Here is a 23,860-nt window from a genome sequence, read left to right on the forward strand (position 1 = left end):
CATCTTCTTTGAATGTCTATGCTTCTTCTATAGAATCATAGTTATCAAATAATTTATAAGTTACAGAGTCATTGGATCAGGCAGTATTTGTCTTGATGATATAGAAGATATCAAAAAATAACATAGGAATAGTAATCAGAAGAAGTGTGGCATAAATTACTTGTTCCATTTGGGTATCTGCACTGCCAAAGGTTATTTTCCAAGAGTTGACACACTGCTGTGAAATTAAATAGAACTTCAAAAGACTTGCTTTATATTGATGACTAATCAATACTTCAATAATTATATTCTATTTCTGTTTTTAATTTTTAAGAAAAAGGCTTTTCTATGTTTCCAGTAATTACAAATCCTCCATACAACCACACAATGGAAGTGGAAATAGGTAAGAAAATTTAAACTACTCTCTGTTGACCTGGGAAAACGTTTCCTTAGGATTTCAGGTCTGGTTTCCTATGGAAGGGTCACGAATTAGTAGAGGGGAACTTGGGGATCATGTGAGGTGACAATATGAAAACACCTGCCCCCGTCACAGCAAAAATCAGCACTGCATTTGTGTTGAGCCTTGGAGTTCATGGTTATGTCATAGAAGTATTTCTTGTTATCATCAGTTCTGCCTAGGGAGCAGTTGTCCTCACTTCACTGTTGAGGAGGAATATAGGCTCAGAGATGCTCAAAGGAGCACCAAAGGTCATGGATAGCAAAAGAGCGAGAGTAGAGTTTTATGAATCTGCTTCTGCTCTTGTTGGTTTTCATTAGATGCTGGGTCCAATGGAAAGAACTTGGTGTCTGAAACACCATGATGAATCATACCTCCCTCACCACACTCTGTAACCAATCACTCTCCTACACTCTTGGCCTCAGCATACCACTGTCTGATGAGCTGTGTGCTTGCATTCTTCCCTATTCTGCCCACATGGCCGTTCCTCATCTCTGTGGAGCGAGATCATACGTAACCTCCCATGTGCAGTCCTTCCTGCCTCCCTCTTCCTTGCCAACAAGCAGTTTCTAGCTGCATCATCAGCTCAAGTCTTGGCTACTAGATTTTATTTTACAGTGTGGTAGCCTCTAATCCTTTCTCCACAGCTTTGCCTTTCCAGAGACTGTCAGGTCCTCCCTCATGCCTGTGATGTGACTCATTTTTAGGCAAGCTCAAGTATAAGTCTGAGGTTCTGAAAGGGAAGATTGAATGTATAACTGTAGCCAAAATCAGCTCTGATGTTTTCTTTCTTTTTTATTGGTAATTTAATTTTTTTACATTTCAAATGCTATCCCCCTTCCTGGTTTCCCCTTCACAAATCCCCATCCCATCCCCCCTCCCCCTGCTTCTAAGAGGGTGCTCACCCACCTACACACTCCTGCCTCACCACCCTAGCAGTCCCCTTCACTGGGACATCAAACCTTCACAGGATTAAGTACCTCTCCTCCCATTGATGCCCGACAAGGCCATCCTCTGCTACATATGCAGCTAGAGCCATGGATCCCTCCATGTGTATTCTTTGGTTAGTGGTTTAGTCCCTGGGAGCTCTGGGGAGGGGCCTAGTTGGTTGATCTTGTTGTTCTTTCTATGGGGTTGCAAACCCCTTTAGTACCTTTAATCCTTCCTCTAACTCATTTGGTCCCCAAGCTCAGTCAGACAGTTGGCTGCCAGCATCCGCATCTGTATTGGCCAGGAGATCACTCTGTGAATGTTGACATTCAGGTTACTTGATAGTTGGCTTGGGTAAAGCTGTTTTAGCTCCAGAGGTAGCCTGTGAAGAGATAAGAGGAATTCTGTAGGAAGAGAAAGCTGTGGAAGAGACCAGTGAAAAAGAAACTCACTTTTTAACTAGCAGCAACTCCTATGTGATTATGTGAGGCCAGAGCAAGCTTTGTGTTCCCTGAGTTAAGAGGGTGCTAGGGCTATAAGGAACATGGAGACATTGGGGAGGAGGTGTGAGAACAAAGAGGCACAGGACGAGGATAAGGAAGGGATGTGAGCAGAACTACAGGTCTATTACACTGTGTGAAACTGGATGCCACTAGCAGAATTCAACTTTTGTGATGAATCTCTTCACTTTTTTATCTAGGAAAACCAGCAAGTATTGCCTGTTCAGCTTGCTTTGGCAAAGGCTCTCACTTCTTGGCTGATGTCCTGTGGCAGATTAACAAAACAGTAGTTGGAAATTTTGGTGAAGCAAGAATTCAAGAAGAGGAAGGTCGAAATGAAAGGCATGTCATCTATCATATCTATCTATCTATCTATCTATCTATCTATCTATCTATCTATCTATCTATCTATCTATCTATCATCTATTGAGACAAAGCCTTACTAGGTATGTCCTAGAACTCTCTGTGTAGACCAGCTTAACCTCAATTTCCTGCTTCCTGAATGATGGGATTATTATATCCCATCATTGGGATATAATATTACCATGCCCAGCAATTTCTATATTGAAGCTGAAACATCCCTCTGTGCCTCCTCACAGCTGGCACTTGCCAGGAAAACATTAGTAATATGTTGCTTTCTCAGTTCCAGCAATGACATGGATTGTTTAACCTCAGTGTTAAGGATAACTGGTGTGACAGAAAAGGACCTGTCCCTGGAATATGACTGTCTGGCCCTGAACCTTCATGGCATGATAAGGCACACCATAAGGCTGAGAAGGAAACAACCAAGTAAGGAGTGTCCCTCACACATTGCTTGAATAAATTGGCTGAATCAGCTGTGCACTGCATCCGTTTTCTCCGAGGACTGTGTGTTGTAGCTTGGTCCCAGGGAATCCATCATGATCAAGGGAATAGTTGGCCTGTTTCATCAAGTGTTCTTCTCACGTTGAGGAAGCTCCTTAAATCTGGTCTTTCCAGAATGTTTCTGTCTTCCAACAGGAATCTCTGTCATTGTATCCTTCCCCTCTCTGTGTCCCCTCCTCCTTGTTCTCCCCGCAGTCCTCCCCATCTCCTCACCTCCCTTAATGTGTTCTTGACCCCCTTCTCTCTTTTCCTTCTCTCTGAGCTCCTTCTCACCCAATAGTGGCTTTTGCAGTCATCCTTTGTACCGACTACAAGGGACATTGGTATTGGTAGTGGGTTCAGAGCAGTAATAACTCTGCTGTGTCTCTTTGTATAACCTTGTCATGGAAAACAACTTACAAACTTTCATTCTGAGCAGTTATTAATTCCCTTGCTTGGTCCTTGGGTTGACAGGTGCAGCCATCATGATAGATAGATGACCAACCTGATCCGATTTTAAAAGAGTAAACATCTTTTTTACCCTTATCACTCTCTTATGATACTGACCACTGCCTTACTGGCAATACAACTAATATGAAAACATTTTTAATTTCTTTCAAATATCAAGAGGGCATGGGAGGGAGAGAGACACTAACTCTAAGATCATAGCAATATGTGGGGCATTTATTTGGATGAATATATTGATTAAAAGGGTAGGGTGGAGGTACCTATTAGATTCAGTCATGCTGTGTCTCTGCCTGAAGTGGTATTTGGGATTTTTGTTGATTCTGTTTGTCTTCTTTTGTTTGTTTTTACTATAGAAACTATTCTGCCCTTGTACTCCTAGAGTCACCTGTCTTTGCCTCCCAGTTACTGGGACTAAAGCTATGTGTCACCTTACTGAGCCAGGGTGTTTCTTGTTTTGGTTTTGATTTTAGAGCCTCTGGCTTGTAACATTTTTATAAAACAGAATTTTGATTCCTAGGTGGCCAGAGTTGTGACTCATAGAGGGATTTTTGTGCTGTTGTGATCAGTGAGGTCTTGGGGATCTGCCCCTGATAATGGTGTTACTCCGGGTGACTGTGGACCACAGCACTGTGTTCCCAGATGGTGGTGGTCACTGCACATTCTGCAGGAAAAGAGAATCCAAACCCCTATTCTCACCCAGTTTGACCTTGATTCCACAATGCCTTCCTCTGTAACAGGATCTTTTGTCTAGATTTCTGAGTGTACTTTAGTTCACGTTTGTATTAGAATTATATTTTTTAATCAGTAATTTTGTATTTGTTTTGTTTGTGTGTGATTTCTTTGTTTTCCAGTTTATTTTTAATTCACTTGTTGCTATTCAAATCAATGTGTTCATACTGTTTGAACAACACAGCGTATTAAATAAAATTCGTGTCTATTGTTCTTGAATGATCATAATGAATTCTTCTGATATTTCTTAAATTATAAAATCAAAAACCTTATAAAGCCTCCCTCTGTATTTCTCAACACCACTAGGTACAAGTAGAGTGTCTGTGATAACAATAATTCATATTCATGTTCAATGTTTTCTATGTTGAAGCCAGATGTCTTCAACATATGTCTTAGAATTTCTCATTTATCTTTTTACCCCATACTATTTGTCAATTTTACTGACTAAGTCAATGAAGCAAGGGAAGAGTGGGCCTAAGGCCTTGCCAAGAACTGTAATTCTAGACCCAGGATGCAACACAGACAACATTTTCCTGTTTATAAACACTGCCAAGAAGCATTTGCGTCTGGTCATTGACGTGAAAACCACTTGTAGTTTACAAAGTCATAAGCACGTAGATAGATGTTGAGCATCAACTTCCTGGGTCACCTTGAATCACAGTCTTGCCTAGGGTAAACATTTCAGCCACCCACACAGGTACTTCACCCACAGCAGTTCCTATAAGAAGTCTATCTTCCATACCCTCTGTACCTCCCTAGCACGCATCCGGTGGGACTTTTAGACAATTTTTCTGAACAAGCTGCTTGGGAAGTTCTTACTTAAACCTAAAGAAGTGAAGACAGCAAGCTCTGGCCAGTTTTGAGATCTTTTCTCATTTTTTTGGGTCGCAAGACTTTAGTGTCTTGAGTTTCTTTTTCCTGGATTTAGAGAGAAGGTGAACTGTCAAGGATGGTAGAGGAATTTGTCACTACTAGCAGGGATTTCACGCCAGGTCTTGTGGCCTATGCGTGGGGATTTACAAATAAAATAAAAAAGAACTATTTACCCGGTCTGACCGAGGAATCTCCTCATATTCATGGATAAACAAAGTCTATGAGGATCATATGGTTCCAACAGGCAAGCAGACCAGGAATGGTAGCAGTTCCTGTGTCCAACCTGTACATGTGTCTTACAAGTTCCTGAAGGTGAAAGCCATGTTTCTTGCGTGTTTTGTGAAACAAGGGATGTGGGACTCGGCTGAGAGATAGTTGAAGGAGGATCTCAATAGCAGAAGGCATCAGGATGATAGAACCCAGCAATTTGATGTCTCCATCACAGCACTCTGTGACCTGCAACTGTGCGTGTATCCTATATTCCCCACCCCCTAGATGCAACCATTTTCCTGATCTACTGACTCACATGCCTTAGGGCTGCCCATAAACACCGACCTTACCAATCGAATTCCTATCATTTCACAAGTTCCAAGCCTCATTTCCCCCCACAAATACCCTGTTATATTCCTTGAACACGTCATCCCTTCCTATACAAATGAACGTTCCACTACTGTCAGATTAATCTTACTGAAAAGCACTTTCATCTCTAATACCCTTTCACATCAGGACACATTCCCTAGCAAGAGTGTCTGATCATGCATAGCCCTGACCACGCCTTCCACGAATTCCCCAAACGCAGTTACTACAGTTCTTAGAACACACACTTCCACCTCTGCACATGAACTCAGCATTCTCTCTGGAGAGGGGAGTGTTCTTTTTTTTTTTCCTAGACCGTTCTGAGTCTTCTTTGTCCTTTAGTAATCCATTCTATAGTAAGCCTTCCTTCCTTCCTCTAATATAGAGCAGTTTCTGTTTAAGATGGCTGTCAGCTGAAATCCCTTTTGCCTCCTATCTTAGCTGGGTTTTCCTGTATCTATGAGCTTCCTTACCTTTAAGCACACTCTGTGTTACTAAGCCTTAAGACTTGTGCCGAGTATGTGCTAAGAAAATTGATTTGTTGATTTTGAAAGTATTGTTGAAAATTCAGTATTGGTTTATTGGGTAGGAATGCCTTGTGGTTGGTTTCTAGGGATGTCGGAGTTCATGCAACCATCCATTCTGTCTCATTTTGCTATTACTAATGCCCGTTTCCCCCATCTCCCCATCTCTTGATAGTTGATCACCGAAGCATCTACTACATAGTTGCTGGATGTAGTTTATTGCTAATGTTTATCAATGTCTTGGTGATAGTCTTAAAAGTGTTCTGGATTGAGGTTGCTCTGTTCTGGAGAGATATAGTGACACCTTACAAAACCCGGAACGGTGAGTATCTGTTTTCAAGATTCTCTTCACAAGGAAAAGTCCCACTGACTCTTGATTATTTCTTTAATGATATTTTGCTCCTAAACCCAATCTCCGTTTCCTTTTAACCTCATCTGTGAGATTTTGGAGTCTACACGGATCATTTTCCATGCCTCTGTGTCACTGCTTATACTTCTGACATTCAGACATTCATCTCCAAGATTCTCCTTGCCGAGATTGCTATTCCTAGTGAGCCCCCATAACTCTGCCTGAGACCCGAACAGGTTCTGCTGTTTTGAAAAATGCATGTTAATAACATTTTACAACAGGACAATAGAATCATACCTGCTTTTCAAGTGTGAGCAGGTTATGGAGAGAGTTGGAACACATGCTCATTGCCCTTGAATCCTCATTCCATGAGTACACACTTGCACAAACTTTACACATGAAAAAGAACAGTCCCAGTGAAGTAGGAACTTTGAAGCCTGTTTGTGCACGAAGCAATCAATTAACTGTAGATTGCTTGATTTGTGGGAAATACAGACCCCTTAAGAAGTCCTACTTCTTTGCCACTATTTGCCATTGGCATATTACCTTCCGAGGAAGTAGTATGGTTGCCATATGCCCTTTCTGGGGTTTCAATTGTCTAAGGTCAACTGAAGTTTGTAAAGATTAAATAAGCAAAACAAATGTGAGTTTTAAGTTGAGCATGAGTCTGAGATATGTGATTGTCCTGCCTGGGATGTGAATTGTCTGTTTGTTCAGTGTATCTATGTTGTATAATGTATAATAACCTAGCACTAATCAGTTACCCTATTAGTTAACAGGCTCACTGCCGAAGTTCCGTGGTGCCTGTGTTTGAGGGACAGTTATTTTATGTTGACGTCACTGCCTTCACTGCTGGAGTAGTGATGCCATGGATTTTGTTGTAGTCCATTGTCCTATGTTTATTACTAGCTATGGTTGTTAAACTCTTACTGTGACAAGTGTATTAGGTCTGTGTGTGCAGAAGTAAGTGTTGAATGGAGGGCACAGTATTATCTGTGGCTTCAGGTACTCACTGGATGTCTTTGAACCTGTGCTCTGTGGCTAAATGAGGAATGTTGTGTGGGAAAACTGTAACAGTCAATAGACAGAGAAGACCCTTCCCCACCCATGATAATAGACACTAATAGCTTATAAACAAACTTGAAGTATTCTGAAGACTCTTTGTTCTTTATCATTCAAGCTAAGATCATAAACCAACCAACCAACCAACCAACCAACCAACCAACCAACCAACCAACCAACCAACCAATCTTTGGTCCAGATCGCTTATTTCCTAGTCACAATTTAGAGCCATAGTTTGCTGATATCTCTTGGTTTTAGAGTATGAGAGGGGTGAAAGCCAGATATTAGCAGCCATAAAACTTGGTAAGAATTGCCCTTCAGAAGACAGGCAGGAAGTCTGAGAAGCAGTAAATGAAGCGGTACTTCTTGATTTCCTTCTCAGATGGCAAGCTCTACGATGCGTACATCATTTACCCTCGGGTCTTCCGGGGCAGCGCGGCGGGAACCCACTCTGTGGAGTACTTTGTTCACCACACTCTGCCCGACGTTCTTGAAAATAAATGTGGCTACAAATTGTGCATTTATGGGAGAGACCTGTTACCTGGGCAAGGTAAACCGACTGAGACACATCAGGGGTTGAAATTATTTGAAAAAAAATTCAGGAAAGGAGACTATGGGTAGATAATGCTAGGTAGTGAGGAGGGGGTGGGGTGGAGGGGAAGGACAGGTAGATCGTAGATCATGATAGCTAATAATAAAGTGTGCGAGAGATAGGAAAAGGAAAGCCACAGAAACACAGTTCGTTACAAAATGTCATTATGATGTCGAATGCATTATACATCGATTTAATTTTTTTTAAATATAAAAAAAAAAACTTTAGTACATGGAGTAAGTACTGAGAGTTATATATTTGCATTTGCCTTTTGGTTTATCAGGTGAACCATACATATATGTTCTCGATACTGCATTTTTAAACTTAACATTCTGTTTTGAAGTCCATAGTAACTTCATAGTAATGAGCAGAGGTAATTCTGATGTTCATACCCTACACATAATAGGAATTATTTATTATATTATATAATTATTATATTATAATATATTATTACATTGTTTTTTTTATTATGTATTTTCTTCAATTACATTTCCAATGCTATCCCAAAAGTCCCCCCTCCACCCCACTCCCCTACCCACCCATTCCCATTTTTTGGCCCTGGAATTCCCCTGTACTGGGGCATATAACGTTTGCTTGACCAATGGGCCTCTCTTTCCAGTGATGGCCGACTAGGTCATCTTTTGATACATATGCAGCTAGAGTCAAGAGCTCTGAGGTACTGGTTAGTTCATAATGTTGTTCCTCTGATAGGGTTGCAGATCTCTTTAGCTCCTTGGATACTTTCTCTAGCTCCTCCATTGGGGGCCCTGTGATCCATCCAATAGCTGACTGTGAGCATCCACTTCTGTGTTTGCTAGGCCCCGGCCTAGTCTCACAAGGGACAGCTATATCACCATCCTTGCAACAAAGGCTTGCTAGTGTATGCAATGGTGTCATCGCTTGGAGGCTAATTATGGGATGGATCCCTGGATATGGCAGTCTCTAGATGGACCATCCTTTTGTCTCAGCTCCAAACTTTGTCTCTGTAACTCCTTCCATGGGTGATTGTTTTCAATTCTAAGAATGAGCAAAGTGTCTACACTTTGGTCTTCATTCTTCTTCAGTTTCATATGTTTTACATATTGTACCTTATATCTCGCTATACTAAGGATCTGGGTTAATATCCACTTATCAGTGAGTACATTTCATTTGAGTTCTTTTGTGATTGGGTTACCTCACTCAGGATGATGCCCTCCAGGTCCATTCATTTGCCTATGAATTTCGTGAATTCATTCTTTTTAATAGCTGAGTAGTACTCCATTGTGTAGATGTACCACATTTTCTGTATCCATTCCTCTGTTGAGGGGCATCTGGGTTCTTTCCAGCTTCTGGCTATTATAAATAAGGCTGCTATGAACATAGTGGAGCATGTGTCCTTCTTACCGGTTGGGACATCTTCTTGATATATGCCCAGAAGAGGTATTGCTGGATCTTCCGGTAGTACTATGTCCAATTTTCTGAGGAACCGCCAGACTGATTTCCAGAGTGGTTGTACAAGCTTGCAATCCCACCAACAATGGAGGAGTGTTCCTCTTTCTCCATATCCTCGCCAGCATCTGCTGTCACCTGAATTTTTCATCTTAGCCATTCTGACTGGTGTGAGATGGAATCTCAGGGTTGTTTTGATTTGCATTTCTCTGATGATTAAGGATGTTGAACATTTTTTCAGGTGTTTCTCAGCCTTTCGGTATTCCTCGGGTGAGAATTCTTTGTTCAGCTCTGAGCCCCATCTTTTAAGGGGGCTATTTGATTTTCTGGAGTCCACCCTCTTGAGTTCTTTATATATATTGGATATTAGTCCCCTATCTGATTTAGGATAGGTAAAGATCCTTTTCCAATCTGTTGGTGGTCTTTTTGTCTTATTGACGGTGTCTTTTGCCTTGCAGAAGCTTTGCAGTTTCATGAGGTCCCATTTGTCAATCCTTGATCTTAAAGCACAAGCCATTGCTGTTCTATTCAGGAATTTTTTCCCTGTGCCCATATCTTCGAGACTTTTCCCCACTTTCTCCTCTATAAGTTTCAGTGTCTCTGGTTTTATGTGGAGTTCCTTGATCCACTTAGATTTGACCTTAGTACAAGGAGAGAGGAATGGGTCGATTCGCATTCTTCTACATGATAACAACCAGTTGTGCCAGCACCATTTGTTGAAAATGCTGTCTTTTTTCCACTGGATGGTTTTAGCTCCCTTGTCAAAGATCAAGTGACCATAGGTGTGTGGGTTCATTTCTGGGTCTTCAATTCTATTCCATTGGTCTACTTGTCTGTCACTATACCAGTACCATGCAGTTTTTATCACAATTGCTCTGTAGTAAAGCTTTATGTCAGGCATGGATATTCCACCAGAGGTTCTTTTATCCTTGAGAAGAGCTTTTGTTATCCTAGGTTTTTTATTATTCCAGATGAATTTGCAGATTGCTCTTTCTAATTCATTGAAGAGTTGAGTTGGAATTTTGATGGGGATTGCATTGAATCTGTAGATTGCTTTTGGCAAGATAGCCATTTTTACAATGTTGATCCTGCCAATCCATGAGCATGGGAGATCTTTCCATCTTCTGAGATCTTCTTTAATTTCTTTCTTCAGGGGCTTGAAGTTTTTATCATACAGATCTTTCACTTCCTTAGTTAGAGTCACACCAAGATATTTTATATTATTTGTGACTATTGAGAAGGGTGTTGTTTCCCTAATTTCTTTCTCAGCCTGTTTATTCTTTGTGTAGAGAAAGGACATTGACTTGTTTGAGTTAATTTTATATCTGGCTACTTCACCGAAGCTGTTTATCAGATTTAGGAGTTCTCTGGTGGAATTTTTAGGGTCACTTATATATACTATCATATCATCTGCAAAAAGTGATATTTTGACTTCCTCTTTTCCAATTTGTATCCCCTTGATCTCCTTTTGTTGTCGAATTGCTCTGGCTAGGACTTCAAGTATAATGTTGAAGAGGTAGGGAGAAAGTGGGCAGCCTTGTCTAGTCCCTGATTTTAGTGGGATTGCTTCCAGCTTCTCACCATTTACTTTGATGTTGGCTACTGGTTTGCTGTAGATTGCTTTTATCATGTTTAGGTATGGGCCTTGAATTCCTGATCTTTCCAAGACTTTTATCATGAATGGGTGTTGGATTTTGTCAAATGCTTTTTCCACATCTAACGAGATGATCATGTGGTTTTTGTCTTTGAGTTTGTTTATATAGTGGATTACGTTGATGGATTTTTGTATATTAAACCATCCCTGCATCCCTGGGATGAAATCTACTTGGTCAGGATGGATTATTGTTTTGATGTGTTCTTGGATTCGGTTAGCAAGAACTTTATTGAGGATTTTTGCATCGATATTCATAAGGGAAATTGGTCTGAAGTTCTCTATCTTTGTTGGGTCTTTTTGTGGTTTAGGTATCAGAGTAATTGTGGCTTCATAGAATGAGTTGGGTAGAGTTCCCTCTACTTCGATTTTGTGGAATAGTTTGTGCAGAACTGGGATTAGATCTTCTTTGAAGGTCTGGTAGAACTCTACACTAAACCCATCTGGTCCTGGGCTTTTTTTGGTTGGGAGACTATTAATGACTGCTTCTAATTCCTTAGGGGATATGGGACTGTTTAGTTCGTTAACTTGATCCTGATTTAACTTTGGTACCTGGTATCTGTCTAGAAATTTGTCCATTTCATCCAGGTTTTCCAGTTGTGTTGATTATAGCCTTTTGTAGAAGGATCTGATGGTGTTTTGGATTTCTTCAGGATCTGTTGTTATGTCTCCCTTTTCATTTCTGATTTTGTTAATTAGGATGTTGTCCCTGTGCCCTCTAGTGAGTCTAGCTAAGGGTTTATCTATCCTGTTGATTTTCTCAAAGAACCAACTCCTCGTTTGGTTAATTCTTTGAATAGTTCTTCTTGTTTCCACTTGGTTGATTTCACCCCTGAGTTTGATTATTTCCTGCTGTCTACTCCTCTTGGGTGAATTTGCTTCCTTTTTTTTCTAGAGCTTTTAGATGTGTTGTCAAGCTGCTAGTATGTGCTCTCTCCCGTTTCTTCTTGGAGGCACTCAGAGCTATGAGTTTCCCTCTTAGAAATGCTTTCATTGTGTCCCATAGGTTTGGGTATGTTGTGGCTTCATTTTCATTAAACTCTAAAAAGTCTTTAATTTCTTTCTTTATTCCTTCCTTGACCAAGGTATCATTGAGAAGAGTGTTGTTCAGTTTCCACGTGAATGTTGGCTTTCCATTATTTATGTTGTTATTGAAGATCAGCCTTAGGCCATGGTGGTCTGATAGGATACATAGGACAATTTCAATATTTTTGTATCTGTTGAGGCCTGTTTTGTGGCCAATTATATGGTCAATTTTGGAGAAGGTCCCATGAGGTGCTGAGAAGAAGGTATATCCTTTTGTTTTAGGATAAAATGTTCTGTAGATATCTGTCAGATCCATTTGTTTCATAACTTCTGTTAGTTTCACTGTGTCCCTGTTTGGTTTCTGTTTCCATGATCTGTCCATTGATGAAAGTGGTGTGTTGAAGTCTCCCACTATTATTGTGTGAGGTGCAATGTGTGCTTTGAGCTTTACTAAAGTGTCTTTAATGAATGTGGCTGCCCTTGCATTTGGAGCGTAGATATTCAGAATTGAGAGTTCCTCTTGGAGGATTTTACCTTTGATGACTATGAAGTGTCCCTCCTTGTCTTTTTTGATAACTTTGGGTTGGAAGTCGATTTTATCCGATATTAGAATGGCTACTCCAGCTTGTTTCTTCAGACCATTTGCTTGAAAATTGTTTTCCAGCCTTTTACTCTGAGGTAGTGTCTGTCTTTTCCCCTGAGATGGGTTTCCTGTAAGCAGCAGAATGTTGGGTCCTGTTTTTGTAGCCAGTCTGTTAGTCTATGTCTTTTTATTGGGGAATTGAGTCCATTGATATTAAGAGATATTAAGGAAAAGTAATTGTTGCTTCCTTTTATTTTTGTTGTTAGAGTTGGCATTCTGTTCTTGTGGCTGTCTTCTTTTTGGTTTGTTGAGTGATTACTTTCTTGCTTGTTCTAGGGCGTGATTTCCGTCCTTGTATTGCTGCTTTTCTGTTATTATCCTTTGAAGGGCTGGATTCGTGGAAACATAATGTGTGAATTTGCTTTTGTCGTGGAATACTTTGGTTTCTCCATCTATGGTAATTGAGAGTTTGGCCGGGTATAGTAGCCTGGGCTGGCATTAATGTTCTCTTAGTGTCTGTATAACATCTGTCCAGGCTCTTCTGGCTTTCATAGTCTCTGGTGAAAAGTCTGGTGTAATTCTGATAGGTCTGCCTTTATATGTTACTTGACCTTTCTCCCTTACTGCTTTTAATATTCTCTCTTTATTTAGTGCATTTGTTGTTCTGATTATTATGTGTCAGGAGGAATTTCTTTTCTGGTCCAGTCTATTTGGAGTTCTGTAGGCTTCTTGTATGTTCATGGGCATGTCATTCTTTAGGTTTGGGAAGTTTTCTTCTATAATTTTGTTGAATATATTTGCTGGCCCTTTAAGTTGAAAATCTTCATTCTCATCAACTCCTATTATCCGTAGGTTTGGTCTTCTCATTGTGTCCTGAATTTCCTGGATGTTTTGAGTTAGGATCTTTTTGCATTTTGTATTATTTTTGATTGTTGTGCTGATGTTCTCTATGGAATCTTCTGCACCCGAGATTCTCTCTTCCATCTCTTGTATTCTGTTGCTGATGCTTGCGTCTATGGTTCCAGATTTCTTTCCTAGGGTTTCTATCTCCAGCGTTGGCTCACTTTGGGTTTTCTTTATTTTGTCTACTTCCCTTTTTAGGTCTAGTATGGTTTTGTTCATTTCCATCACCTGTTTGGATGTGTTTTCCTGTTTTTCTATAAGGACTTCTACCTGTTTGGTTGTGTTTTCCTGCTTTTCTTTAAGGGCTTGTAACTCTTTAGCAGTGTTCTCCTGTATTTCTTTAAGTGAGTTATTAAAGTTCTTCTTGATGTCCTCTACCATCATCATGAGATATGCTTTTAAATCCGGGTCTAGCTTTTCGGTTGTGTTGGGGTGCCCAGGACTAGCTGGCATGGGAGTGCTGCGTTCTGATGTTGGTGAGTGGTCTTGATTTCTGTTAGTAGGATTCTTACCTTTGCCTTTCACCATCTGGTATTCTCTGGAGCTGTGCAGGATACACTCCGCGGGGTCCTGGAACTAAGATGTCTGTGCAGGGTACACTGGGCAGGGTCCCGGAACTAAGATGTCTGCTGCCAATGCTCAGGCAAAGCGCTCCCGTGCCGGACAGGTCCCTATCCTCTGGCCGGGAAAATGGTCACCTGCCTGTACAGGATACACTCGGCGGGGTCCCGGAACCGAGATGTCTGCTGCTGATGCTCAGGCAAAGCGCTCCTGTGCAGGGCAGATCCCAATCCTCAGAATTCTTATGATCGCGTGGCTGGTGTTGTGGGTATCTGGCGGTAGTCAGCCGACTGTGCGCCCTAGCTACCCCGGTGCTGCTCGGACCGAAAGGGGCTTGTGCCCCTACTCAGACCGGGTTTTTGCTTCCCTGACTAATGCAGTCTCAAGTCCCACTCGAATGGATTGGAGCAGATGCTGTGTTCCACTCGCCAGAAGTCTTAAGATCGCTTGGTGGGTGTTGTGGGTAGCTGGAGGTAGTCAGCCGACTGTGCGCCCTAGCTACCCCGTGCTGCTCAGACCGTATATTATTACATTGTTATTGCATCTTGTTACATATATAATGCTAATGCATTATATTATACTGTAATATGTTATATCACATTAAGGAATTTAGCTTAGAATTTTTACTTCATAGTAAACACATAGTCATTAACAAAAAATAATTTATGCAAGTGATCTAGCCTTTTTGCTGATTGGTGAAGGACTTACATTGATAGTCAGGTTAGATTTAAGATCAGAGGTTTACTTACTACCGGCTAACTGTTATTTTGAGACAGGATCTTTCCTGGTCCCCTGGCTGGCCTGGAACTCACTATGTAGAACAGGCTGGTTTCGAACACATGTGAATTATGATATAGCATGAACTACCATACTTGACTTAGAGCAGAGATATTTAAAAATTACATATATGTTGTGTGTGTCACACATGCCTGTGACAGTGAGAGGTCAACTTATAAAGAGCCGGTTCTCTCTTTCTATCACGTCTAGGTCTTGGGGATCCGATTCTTGTTCTCAGACTTGGCGGCAAGCACCTTTACTTACTGGCCATCTGGTTGTCCCAAGACCAGAGCTTTTAGGCTGTTGCTTGGGCGATGCTCACCTTCAACTCTTCTCCCCCACTGCTGTCCTAACAATGATGTATTCACAGCCATGTGGGTGGAACATGGTAGATGAGTCCAAGGCTTCAGCTGTGCAATAGCCACCATTGCCGCAACTTGATTTCCACTGTATCACACTAGGATAACTCGGACGCTTTTAATGATTAAATATTACGACATTTCCACCCTTTCTTCCCTCCTTCCAGTACCTCTACCTTGCTGCTTCTAAATTATGTTCTTTTAAAATTTGTTATTGTTGCATACACACACACACACACACACACACACACCTATATACTCACACCACACACACAAACAGGTACACACACATGCACACACATGCATACACCGCTACACACATGTACACATATGAACATACACATGCACACACAATACAATCATACACACATGCACACACACATACACACACATGCACACATATAATCTAGCCTGTTTCTCCAATTTGGTATTGCTTGTATATATATATATATATATATATATATATATATATATATGGCTTCACTTGGTATTGTGTGATCAATTACAGGGCTCATCCAAGTAACTCTTATGATGTCGAATGCATTATACGTCGATTTAATTTTTTTAATATAAAAAAACTTTAGTACATGGAGTAAGTACTGAGAGTTATATATTTGCATTCGCCTTTTGGTTTATCAGGTGAACCATACATATATGCTCTTGATACTGCATTTCTTAATTGTATGTAGTTCTTTGACTATGGTTGGGGCCTCATGAGATTTCTGCCCTTCTTTGATAGCATGTCTGTTGTAGTGTTCACATCCTGGCCATATTCATGATAAGGAGTCATGGGTGAAGCTTCTCTGGCATTTCTAGGAGACACAACCTCACAGCAGCTGACCTGGTGTTCTGGCTCTTAGAATCATTCCACCCTCTGTCCTCTGAGCCTTAGGCAAAGGAGTCATATTGTACATTACCAGTTGTGACTTGGGACCCCACCATTGATTGCTTTCTGCTTTTTGACCAGTGGTTTTCTGTAATGGTCTCCAAAATCTGTCTTCCTGTGCTCCATGGGCGAGCTAGAAAATCTCTGGCAAGAAGGTTCAGAGTCTGAAGGCTTGCGTCGTGAGGAGACGGTTATAATCCTTTACAGTTGGGCAGAGCCATCTCTGAAACTTGCTAACCTCTTCAGGAGACCTAACAGAATCGAGAAAAAGGTTTTTTGGGTTTGTTGTTGTTGTTGTTTGTTTTGTTTTTGTTTTTGTTTTTTTGCGACAGGGTTTCTCTGTGTAGCCCTGGCTGTCCTGGAACTCACTCTGTAGACCAGGCTGGCCTTCAACTCAGATATTCACCTGCCTCTGCCTCCCAAGTACTGGGAGTAAAGGCATGCGCCACCACTGCCCGGCAAGAAAAAGGTTTTGATTCTGATATCCAGACAGCCTATGGCAAAGATATTTGAAAGACCTGAGAAATGTCCTGCTGGTTTTCTTCATGATGCCGACACAGTTTACAAATCTGTATTCCAAGGCAGCAGCACAGCAGCTTTTGTTTCTTAGTTTTGTTTCTTAGTTTTGTTTCTTAGCTAATCTCATGTACTTTTGACAGTTTTATCTCAACTCCAGCCGTGTCAGCAGAGGTTTTATTGTCTTTCTGCCCTCGATACATTTAGGATAGCCTACAGGAGTGTTCTTGCCTTCCCTGTCAACTCTCCCTTGATTCCTCAGAAACCCTGGTTTAGAATGAGAACAGAGACAGATCATCACAAGCCTAGGCCTTATAACTATTTAAATTGACATATCTACTAAAGAAGAGGGTTGTAAGTACCGATAGGTTGACAGGCATGTGCACGGGTCAACCTATTTTCTTCTCAAATATCCAATCAATGCTGACACTGTTATAAAAGACCTGAAGATGCACAAGTTATGAGGGTAGTCTGATCTTACTCTTCCTAGGGCCCCCCCTTGCTTCTCCAGCTCTCCTGCTGACTGCTGTGATGGTAGAAAATATCAGGCAACGATCATTAGGGTTCTTTCTGTGTCTCAAATCTTTTCAAGGATCTGTAGGCTCTCCACTTGTCTATGGGGCTGTATGTAGCTGCCAGATCCTCACTTCTCTATCCCACTTCCATATCAGCCAAACTCAGACGCTTGAACGTTCTCTTGGAATCAAGCTTGTACTGTCTTTGTCAGTTGGCAGGACTCTCTTGGGTAGTTCCTACTTCTCTCCATTGATGCATGAACTCTGATCTCTCCTCCAACCAGTTACATCAAAGCTGCCAACACAACACATCTCTTCCCTTAGAGAAAGTTGGTAGCTGGCCAGTGCACTGTGCATAGGTTGTGGCTTCCTGTCTTCCATGCTCCGGAGAAGTCCACTCTGCATCTCCTATGAGATGATAGACTAAGAGACCTTCACTATCCCAGGTATCTGGGACGACTCTTCGTTAGCACTGATTTATCTGAGTAAACACAGGGCCCTTGGAAAGATATTTTTGTAGCAAAATTGGCAACTCACTCCTACTTTATGAATATGATGCTTTCAGCTCAGAATCTTCTTATGTCCAGAACATTCATGATTCAAACATTAAACGTACACAAGGAATGATATGAGGTCTCCATCCATCTCTTGACTGTAGATGCAGCCACCGTGGTGGAAAGCAGTATCCAGAATAGCAGAAGACAGGTGTTTGTTCTGGCCCCTCACATGATGCACAGCAAGGAATTTGCCTACGAGCAGGAGATTGCTCTGCACAGCGCCCTCATCCAGAACAACTCCAAGGTGATTCTTATTGAAATGGAGCCTCTGGGTGAGGCAAGCCGACTACAGGTTGGGGACCTGCAAGATTCTCTCCAGCATCTTGTGAAAATTCAGGGGACCATCAAGTGGAGGGAAGATCATGTGGCCGACAAGCAGTCTCTAAGTTCCAAATTCTGGAAGCATGTGAGGTACCAAATGCCAGTGCCAGAAAGAGCCTCCAAGACGGCATCTGTTGCGGCTCCGTTGAGTGGCAAGGCATGCTTAGACCTGAAACACTTTTGAGTTGAGAGCTGCGGAGTCCCAGCAGTAGGCACCGGAGTGCAGGTGTGCAGACTTGAAATGCCAAGGGTGGGGGCCCCAAGTCTCAGCTAAAGAGCAACTCTAGTTTATTTTCCTGGTTATGGTAGGAGCCACCCATCGTTTGTTTCCGGTTTCCTTTTCCTACTTCACTCTTGTGGCACAAGATCAACCCTGAGCTTTTTCCTTTTCTTTTATTTCTCTTTTTGTTCCTTCTTTTAAAAGCTTTTTAAAATTGATTATCTTATTTATCTACCTTTCAAAGGTTATCCCCCTTCCCGGTGCCCCCTCTACAAATCCCCATCCTGCTTCCCTCCTCCCTGCTTCTATGAGGGTGCCCCCCCACCTGCCCATCCACTCCAGCCTTACAGGCCTTGTGTTCCCCTATGCTGGGGCATCGAGCCTCCATAAGACCTCCCCTCTCATTCATCAATTATCTACATTCTGAATATCAAGCCGACACTTTTGTTTTTGTTTTTGATTTTTTGAGACAGGGTTTCTCTGTGTAGCCCTGGCTGTCTTGAAACTCACATTGTAGACCAGGCTGGCCTCGAACTCAGAAATCAGCCTGCCTCTGCCTCCCCGAGTGCTGGGATTAAAGGCGTGCGCCACCACGCCGGGCTAAGCCTACACTTTCAGAATAAAGTTCTGATTCACCTCAAAGAGCAGTCTCATTCCCAGAGGCAGAGAGCCGGAAAGAGCCTCCAATGTGCTTGTCCAGGCAGAGCTGACCTTATTTGCTTACCAGTCACAGGTAAACAAAGCGTTTCTCCGTGTTGCCTCTTGTAGACATCCCTGTAATAGATTAGGAAGGGAATGAGCCGTCCTACTGACCAGTTTGTGAATTGTGGTAGAAAAAGCGTTGACGTTTGTTAAATACTTGTTAGCAATGTAAACCTCATTCCTAACACACCAGAATTTCTTACTTTTTATTCGTCAATTACCGAGTTTTGTCAAGTCAGTATTAACAGATTTGGTCGAATACCTTACCCAAATTGCCATTACAGTCGAGCATGTTTTCAGTTCTAAATGCCTTTTATATATTTTTTATTCTTCTTAGAAATACTTCCTCACTTTAAAAGTAATGTAAAGATGTGTTAGAAAACATAAGGTGTAAGAGAAAGTATGATAAAATATAAAAAATAATAGAAAGGAAAGGAAATATAATGAAAATCATAACTCTTAAGATTAATTTTGGTAGGTCTGTATTTTAAAATATAATTAAATTTTATACCGATAACTTTTATAGCTGAGATTGTACACTACAGACTAGGCAGCTTTTCCTATTTACCACCATAATGAAAACTGGTGGCTGATTTCTTTAACATTCACAGAAGTTCCAAATGTCTCATTTTAGACTGTGCTGCAGACTATGGCTGAAGCAGCCAGAATGAGAAACAGGTCTGCCATGTCACATCGGGACATTTTCCTACTTACTGAAATGTATCTGTCACTGTGCGACAGCTAACTTTTGTGATACTCCTATGAAATGTGTAGGGAATTTGGACAGAACAGAATCAATCTATAGTCAGAGGTCCTCTGGACAGTCTTTTCCAGGAGCACACACAGACCGTGAGGTCCTAGGCACCCAGGAAACGGATCCAGAGCCCAGGCAAGTGTCTTACAGGTACCTTGAATTTTGCCAATAGATATGAGCCCTGCCTTAGCTGAGTTGCTCAGTCGGTGATGGGACTCCAGGCTGAGGTGACAATGAACACAGAATTTGGGAGACTCTTGAAAGGAGGGGAATGTTGAACTCACGGTCAACATATGAGGCTGCAGAGAAGCCGTATGCAGAAGTGTGTGTAGAGGATCTAGAGTAGCCCGTTTCTCTGGGGACAGTGTGCTCTTAGTCTGTACCCTTAGGCTGGGTTGCCAGGTAAACATTTGCTAGTGTTCAGTTCAAAGGCTGAAGCTTGAGCTGAGGGTGATGAGGAATTCAAACTTCCCCTCGCATGCATCCACCCTGTGGTTGCCTGGTTTGCTAAGTCCACCTGCTCTGCTGTAGTAGAAGGTTTTGATCTTCTGCAGCTTCATCTACTTCTTAGTGAGTTGCCAAAACTGACCACTGAAAAGCATGCTGTGTACATAACTGTCTCATGTCCCAGAACGTGCAATCAGGAGGAAGTCCTCACTCCCGATAACGGAATCCTTGCTCTGTGGCTGTGAGGACGTCCCTTAGCAACCTCAGATAGTAATTTTTCTTAGGTTGGATGGAACATAGTAACGTGCTGGATTCTTTGCTAACTGAAAATAGAAGTATTCGGATTTCAGAAAGAACTGGATAAATATTAATGTTGGTGATTATGAAATCTCATTGTGAGCCGTGTGAGTTTGAGTGTGTATTCCATGATTGTGCTGAATGAAGACCTCTAAAAATGAAATTCTCTCCAATCTCATCCCTGGGAATAGTTGCTTCCTCATGCCTGCTGCTCCATCCATGGAAAATGACTAAAGAGAATTATTATTTGTTCCCGAGATTCTTCTGATAAGTCTAAACTATTTGCATGTAATTGAGCTGGGCAGCATGGCACACTTGGGAGGCAGAGGCAGGTGGATCTCTGTGAGTTTGAGGCCAGCCTGCTCTACAGAGTTAGTTCCAGGACACCAGAGCTACAAAAAGAAAACCTGTCCTAACAACAACAGCAACAGCTGCAGCAGCAACAACAACAACAAAGAAAAAGAAGAGGAGGAGGAGGAAAGGAAAGAAGGAAGAAGGAAGAAGAAAGGGAAGAAATAATAGATTTTTCTGTAATGAACACACATATGCTTTGATGCTTTTGCTAAACTCAAAATATTAGTTTTATTTTACTGTTTTGAAAGGTTCAAAGCATGATCCATGTAAAAATGTCTTCTGTGGGGCTTTCTCCCATTTCTACTTTTGTTCCCCTCATTTCTTCAAAGTGCTTGTCCAGGCAGAGCTGACCTTATTTGCTTACCAGTTACAGGTAAACAAAGCGTTTCCTCGTGTTGCCTCTTGTAGCCATCTCTGTATTAGATTAGGAAGGGAAGGAGCCGTCCTACTGTCCAGTTTGTGAGTTCTGGTAGAAAGAGTGTTGAAGTTTGTTAAATGCTTGTTTTCCATGTATCAAAATGTTATGCCTTTCCTATTTATTATTGTATGACAAATTATTTTTCACTGGGCAAAAATAATTGTGCCATTGACTCCTTGTGTGTTTTCTTCATGTGTGTTTGAAGAGTTCTAGCTTATTAAAAAAAAAAATCTAGAAATACTGTTTGGCCTTCGTTTCTTTTGAACAGTTTAAAATCTCACTATAACTTCCCAATTGTGGCTTTCCACCCATCCAGGAGGCTGGGCATCCTGCGCTGGCTGGCACTATGTTGGCTCTGCGAGCCTGGCAGTCTCAAGGACTCTCCTCCCGCAGTGCAGGAGTCCTGGGTTCTCAGCGCCCTCTGCCTGAAGGGTGTGGCGCGCACAGGGCACACAGGTGGTTCTTGTGGTTGAGTAGACAGGCTGCAGGTTCCGGGAAGCCAAAGGCGGTGGCTGTGCCTCCCTGGAGGTCTGGCGGAGGAGTCAGCTGAGATCCAGGCAGGAGAACTCCAGGGGCTCTATCGCCTCAGCGGTGGGGTGTCGGGGTTAGTTCTGGGAACTGTGGAGCTCTTAGGTGAGCAGGGACATGCAGAGAAACCCTGCCAGGAGTACAGGTCTTCCCAGAACTGAAAGCTTGAGCGCTCCTGGGTGGAGCAGCCTGTAGCGCCCTAGGCTTCAGTCCCCCAGCTCTTAGGAGCTCCTCCCATCCCAGGCGGTGCCCACCTGAAACCTTAGCTTTTCCTTTCTTCTTCTTATTCTGATCTTCCTCTCCCAGCCCTCCACCTCCCTACCCCCGGTCGTTGGCTTCTTCTTCTTCTTCTTCTTTTTTTTTTTTCCTGCGATAATTCTCTGGTTTGCCAAATCTCTCTAATCAAGCTCCTGGCCTTGCCTCACTGTGCCTTCCCTCCCTGTCTGTTGTCACAGTTGTGGACCAGGAGGTATTTAGTCTCACTTGCTGGGCGAATCCTGCTTCACAGATGTAAGTGAAGGAGAAGCCACTGCCCAGGCCTGTGTGTGGGCCACCTCTCTGAAGGTAAGGGCAGACTCTGATGTCCAGTCCTCACTGTCTTCTGCTGTCTGGAGCAAGGAGAGGAACCACCCACAACGATCCTGAAAACAAGGTCAATTGTGAGTGGTGTGTATGTGTGTGTGTGTGTGTGTGTGTGTGTGTGTGTGTGTGTATAACTAGTGAGTACAAATGTATATGTTCTTTGTAGAGAGGTATGAACAGCTAAAACACAGCAACAGTTGATTTGTTCAGCTCTTACCCTCTGCTGACAATACACACAGGTGTGCTGTATTTTAGTTGCTTAATCCTCTTAGGAGACAAATGAAACAGGCAATATCAGGTTTAATAAATGGTGTGAGGGGAGAAATATTCAGAAATTTATCTAAGAACATCTTCAGTTATCGCATCAGTGAATGACCCATTTATGCAGATTTGGGGAATAGTTCACTCTCCCTCATGAGTACATGCATGTACATATGTGTGCACTGATGCATGCACAAGCGCCCACACACATGCATGTACACTCACACTCTTGTGCACACACTCGTGAGTCACACACACAAACACACACACACACACACACACACACACACACACACACACACACACACTGCAGTCACAAGAATATCTGCCTTAGGCACACATTATGGAAAAGCAGAGAGCCTTCTCCTGGGTACCTCACCAGGAAGTGGAGGTTGGTCCAGGAGCCCTGGAAGTGCTGTGTGTTAGGGTTGGCCTGAACTGGCAAGCTTCCTGACAATGCCAAACATCGTGTCATATTGCAAGGACGATAGGGTCCCAGAGGAGGGGGAGGGGGGGAAAGGGAACATGGTCTTCATGTCCGGATCCATGTTTGTGAAGGCACATTTTGGAAAATGGAGATAATAGCAGCAGGCATTTTTACGCTAAGTGTCGTGAGGTAGCAATGACTCTCCTTTCCTTACAGATGGAAAGTCAAATGTGCACACCTTTTTTTTTTTCTTAAAGCAGAAGTGCAAGGGTGTATTCAAGATCATTTTTGTTGGTTGTACCAGACTGATTCGCCTTTCTGCAGATGAAGTAAAACACCCATTGGAGACTGTAGCAAAAGGGACTGCGTGTTTAAAAAGAGTCATGGAGAGCCCAGCTCAGTGGCGGTCCCAGCGAGGAAAAGAAAAACCTCATTGGGTGTCATAATTCACCAAAGCAGTGTGAGGGATACATCAGGGTCATGTTTTGTTAAGCAATGACTGTCCCTGAGGTGACATGTTTACCTGTGAGTCACTGAAACTCAACTGTCACAAGCTTAGTTGTTTCCCACTCTCCCAGCCTTAGAAACTGAGTGTGTATGGACGTGAGTGTGTGTGTGTGTGTGTGTGTGTGTTTACCTGGAAGCTTTAAGGAGCTTAGTATCTATGTGCTCAGATGAACTGTTTTTACTAGAATGTGGTCAGTTTCCTCATGGTAAGGACCCAAAAGGACAGAACAGAAACTCAGGACCTAAGGACATGACCACATTGACATCCTTTGAAAGGACTCCCTTGTCTTGGGGGACAGAGATACTTGTCACCTTGCATCTGGCCTTCACCCTATGCCTCCAGATCACAAAACGTTTGGAAGAGCACTTAATTTAATCTAGAGAAAAGTTTATGTCAT

At 42.3% G+C, this 23,860-nt stretch overlaps 2 protein-coding genes across 15 annotated transcripts in view; both read left to right on the forward strand.

The window, feature by feature from the left end:
* Positions 1-21,398, forward strand: part of Il1rl1 (interleukin 1 receptor-like 1) — a 60,555-nt gene extending 39,157 nt beyond the window's left edge. For 3 of the 6 annotated variants that reach the window (XM_006495744.2, XM_017319082.2, XM_006495741.1), the window contains exons 6-11: positions 314-382; positions 2,067-2,208; positions 2,510-2,655; positions 6,055-6,201; positions 7,673-7,840; positions 17,746-21,398. In XM_006495744.2, coding sequence (XP_006495807.1) covers positions 314-382; positions 2,067-2,208; positions 2,510-2,655; positions 6,055-6,201; positions 7,673-7,840; positions 17,746-18,149 — 1,076 coding nt within the window. In that variant the 3' untranslated portion in view covers positions 18,150-21,398. Of the gene's footprint in view, positions 1-313; positions 383-2,066; positions 2,209-2,509; positions 4,392-6,054; positions 6,202-7,672; positions 7,841-17,745 lie in introns of those variants that run through there. The other 3 variants (NM_001294171.1, NM_010743.3, NM_001025602.3) reach the window with 2 other exon arrangements.
* Positions 21,399-21,531: 133 nt separating this feature from the next.
* Il18r1 (interleukin 18 receptor 1) overlaps positions 21,532-23,860 on the forward strand; it is a 35,303-nt gene continuing 32,974 nt past the window's right edge. For 2 of the 9 annotated variants that reach the window (XM_006495732.3, XM_006495728.3), the window contains exon 1: positions 21,797-22,249. The gene's annotated coding sequence lies outside the window, so the exon portion shown is untranslated. The other 7 variants (NM_001161842.1, XM_006495727.3, XM_006495729.4 and 4 more) reach the window with 7 other exon arrangements.

The sequence above is a fragment of the Mus musculus genome, chromosome 1 (assembly GCF_000001635.26).
Source record: "Mus musculus strain C57BL/6J chromosome 1, GRCm38.p6 C57BL/6J".
Taxonomy (NCBI): domain Eukaryota; kingdom Metazoa; phylum Chordata; class Mammalia; order Rodentia; family Muridae; genus Mus; species Mus musculus.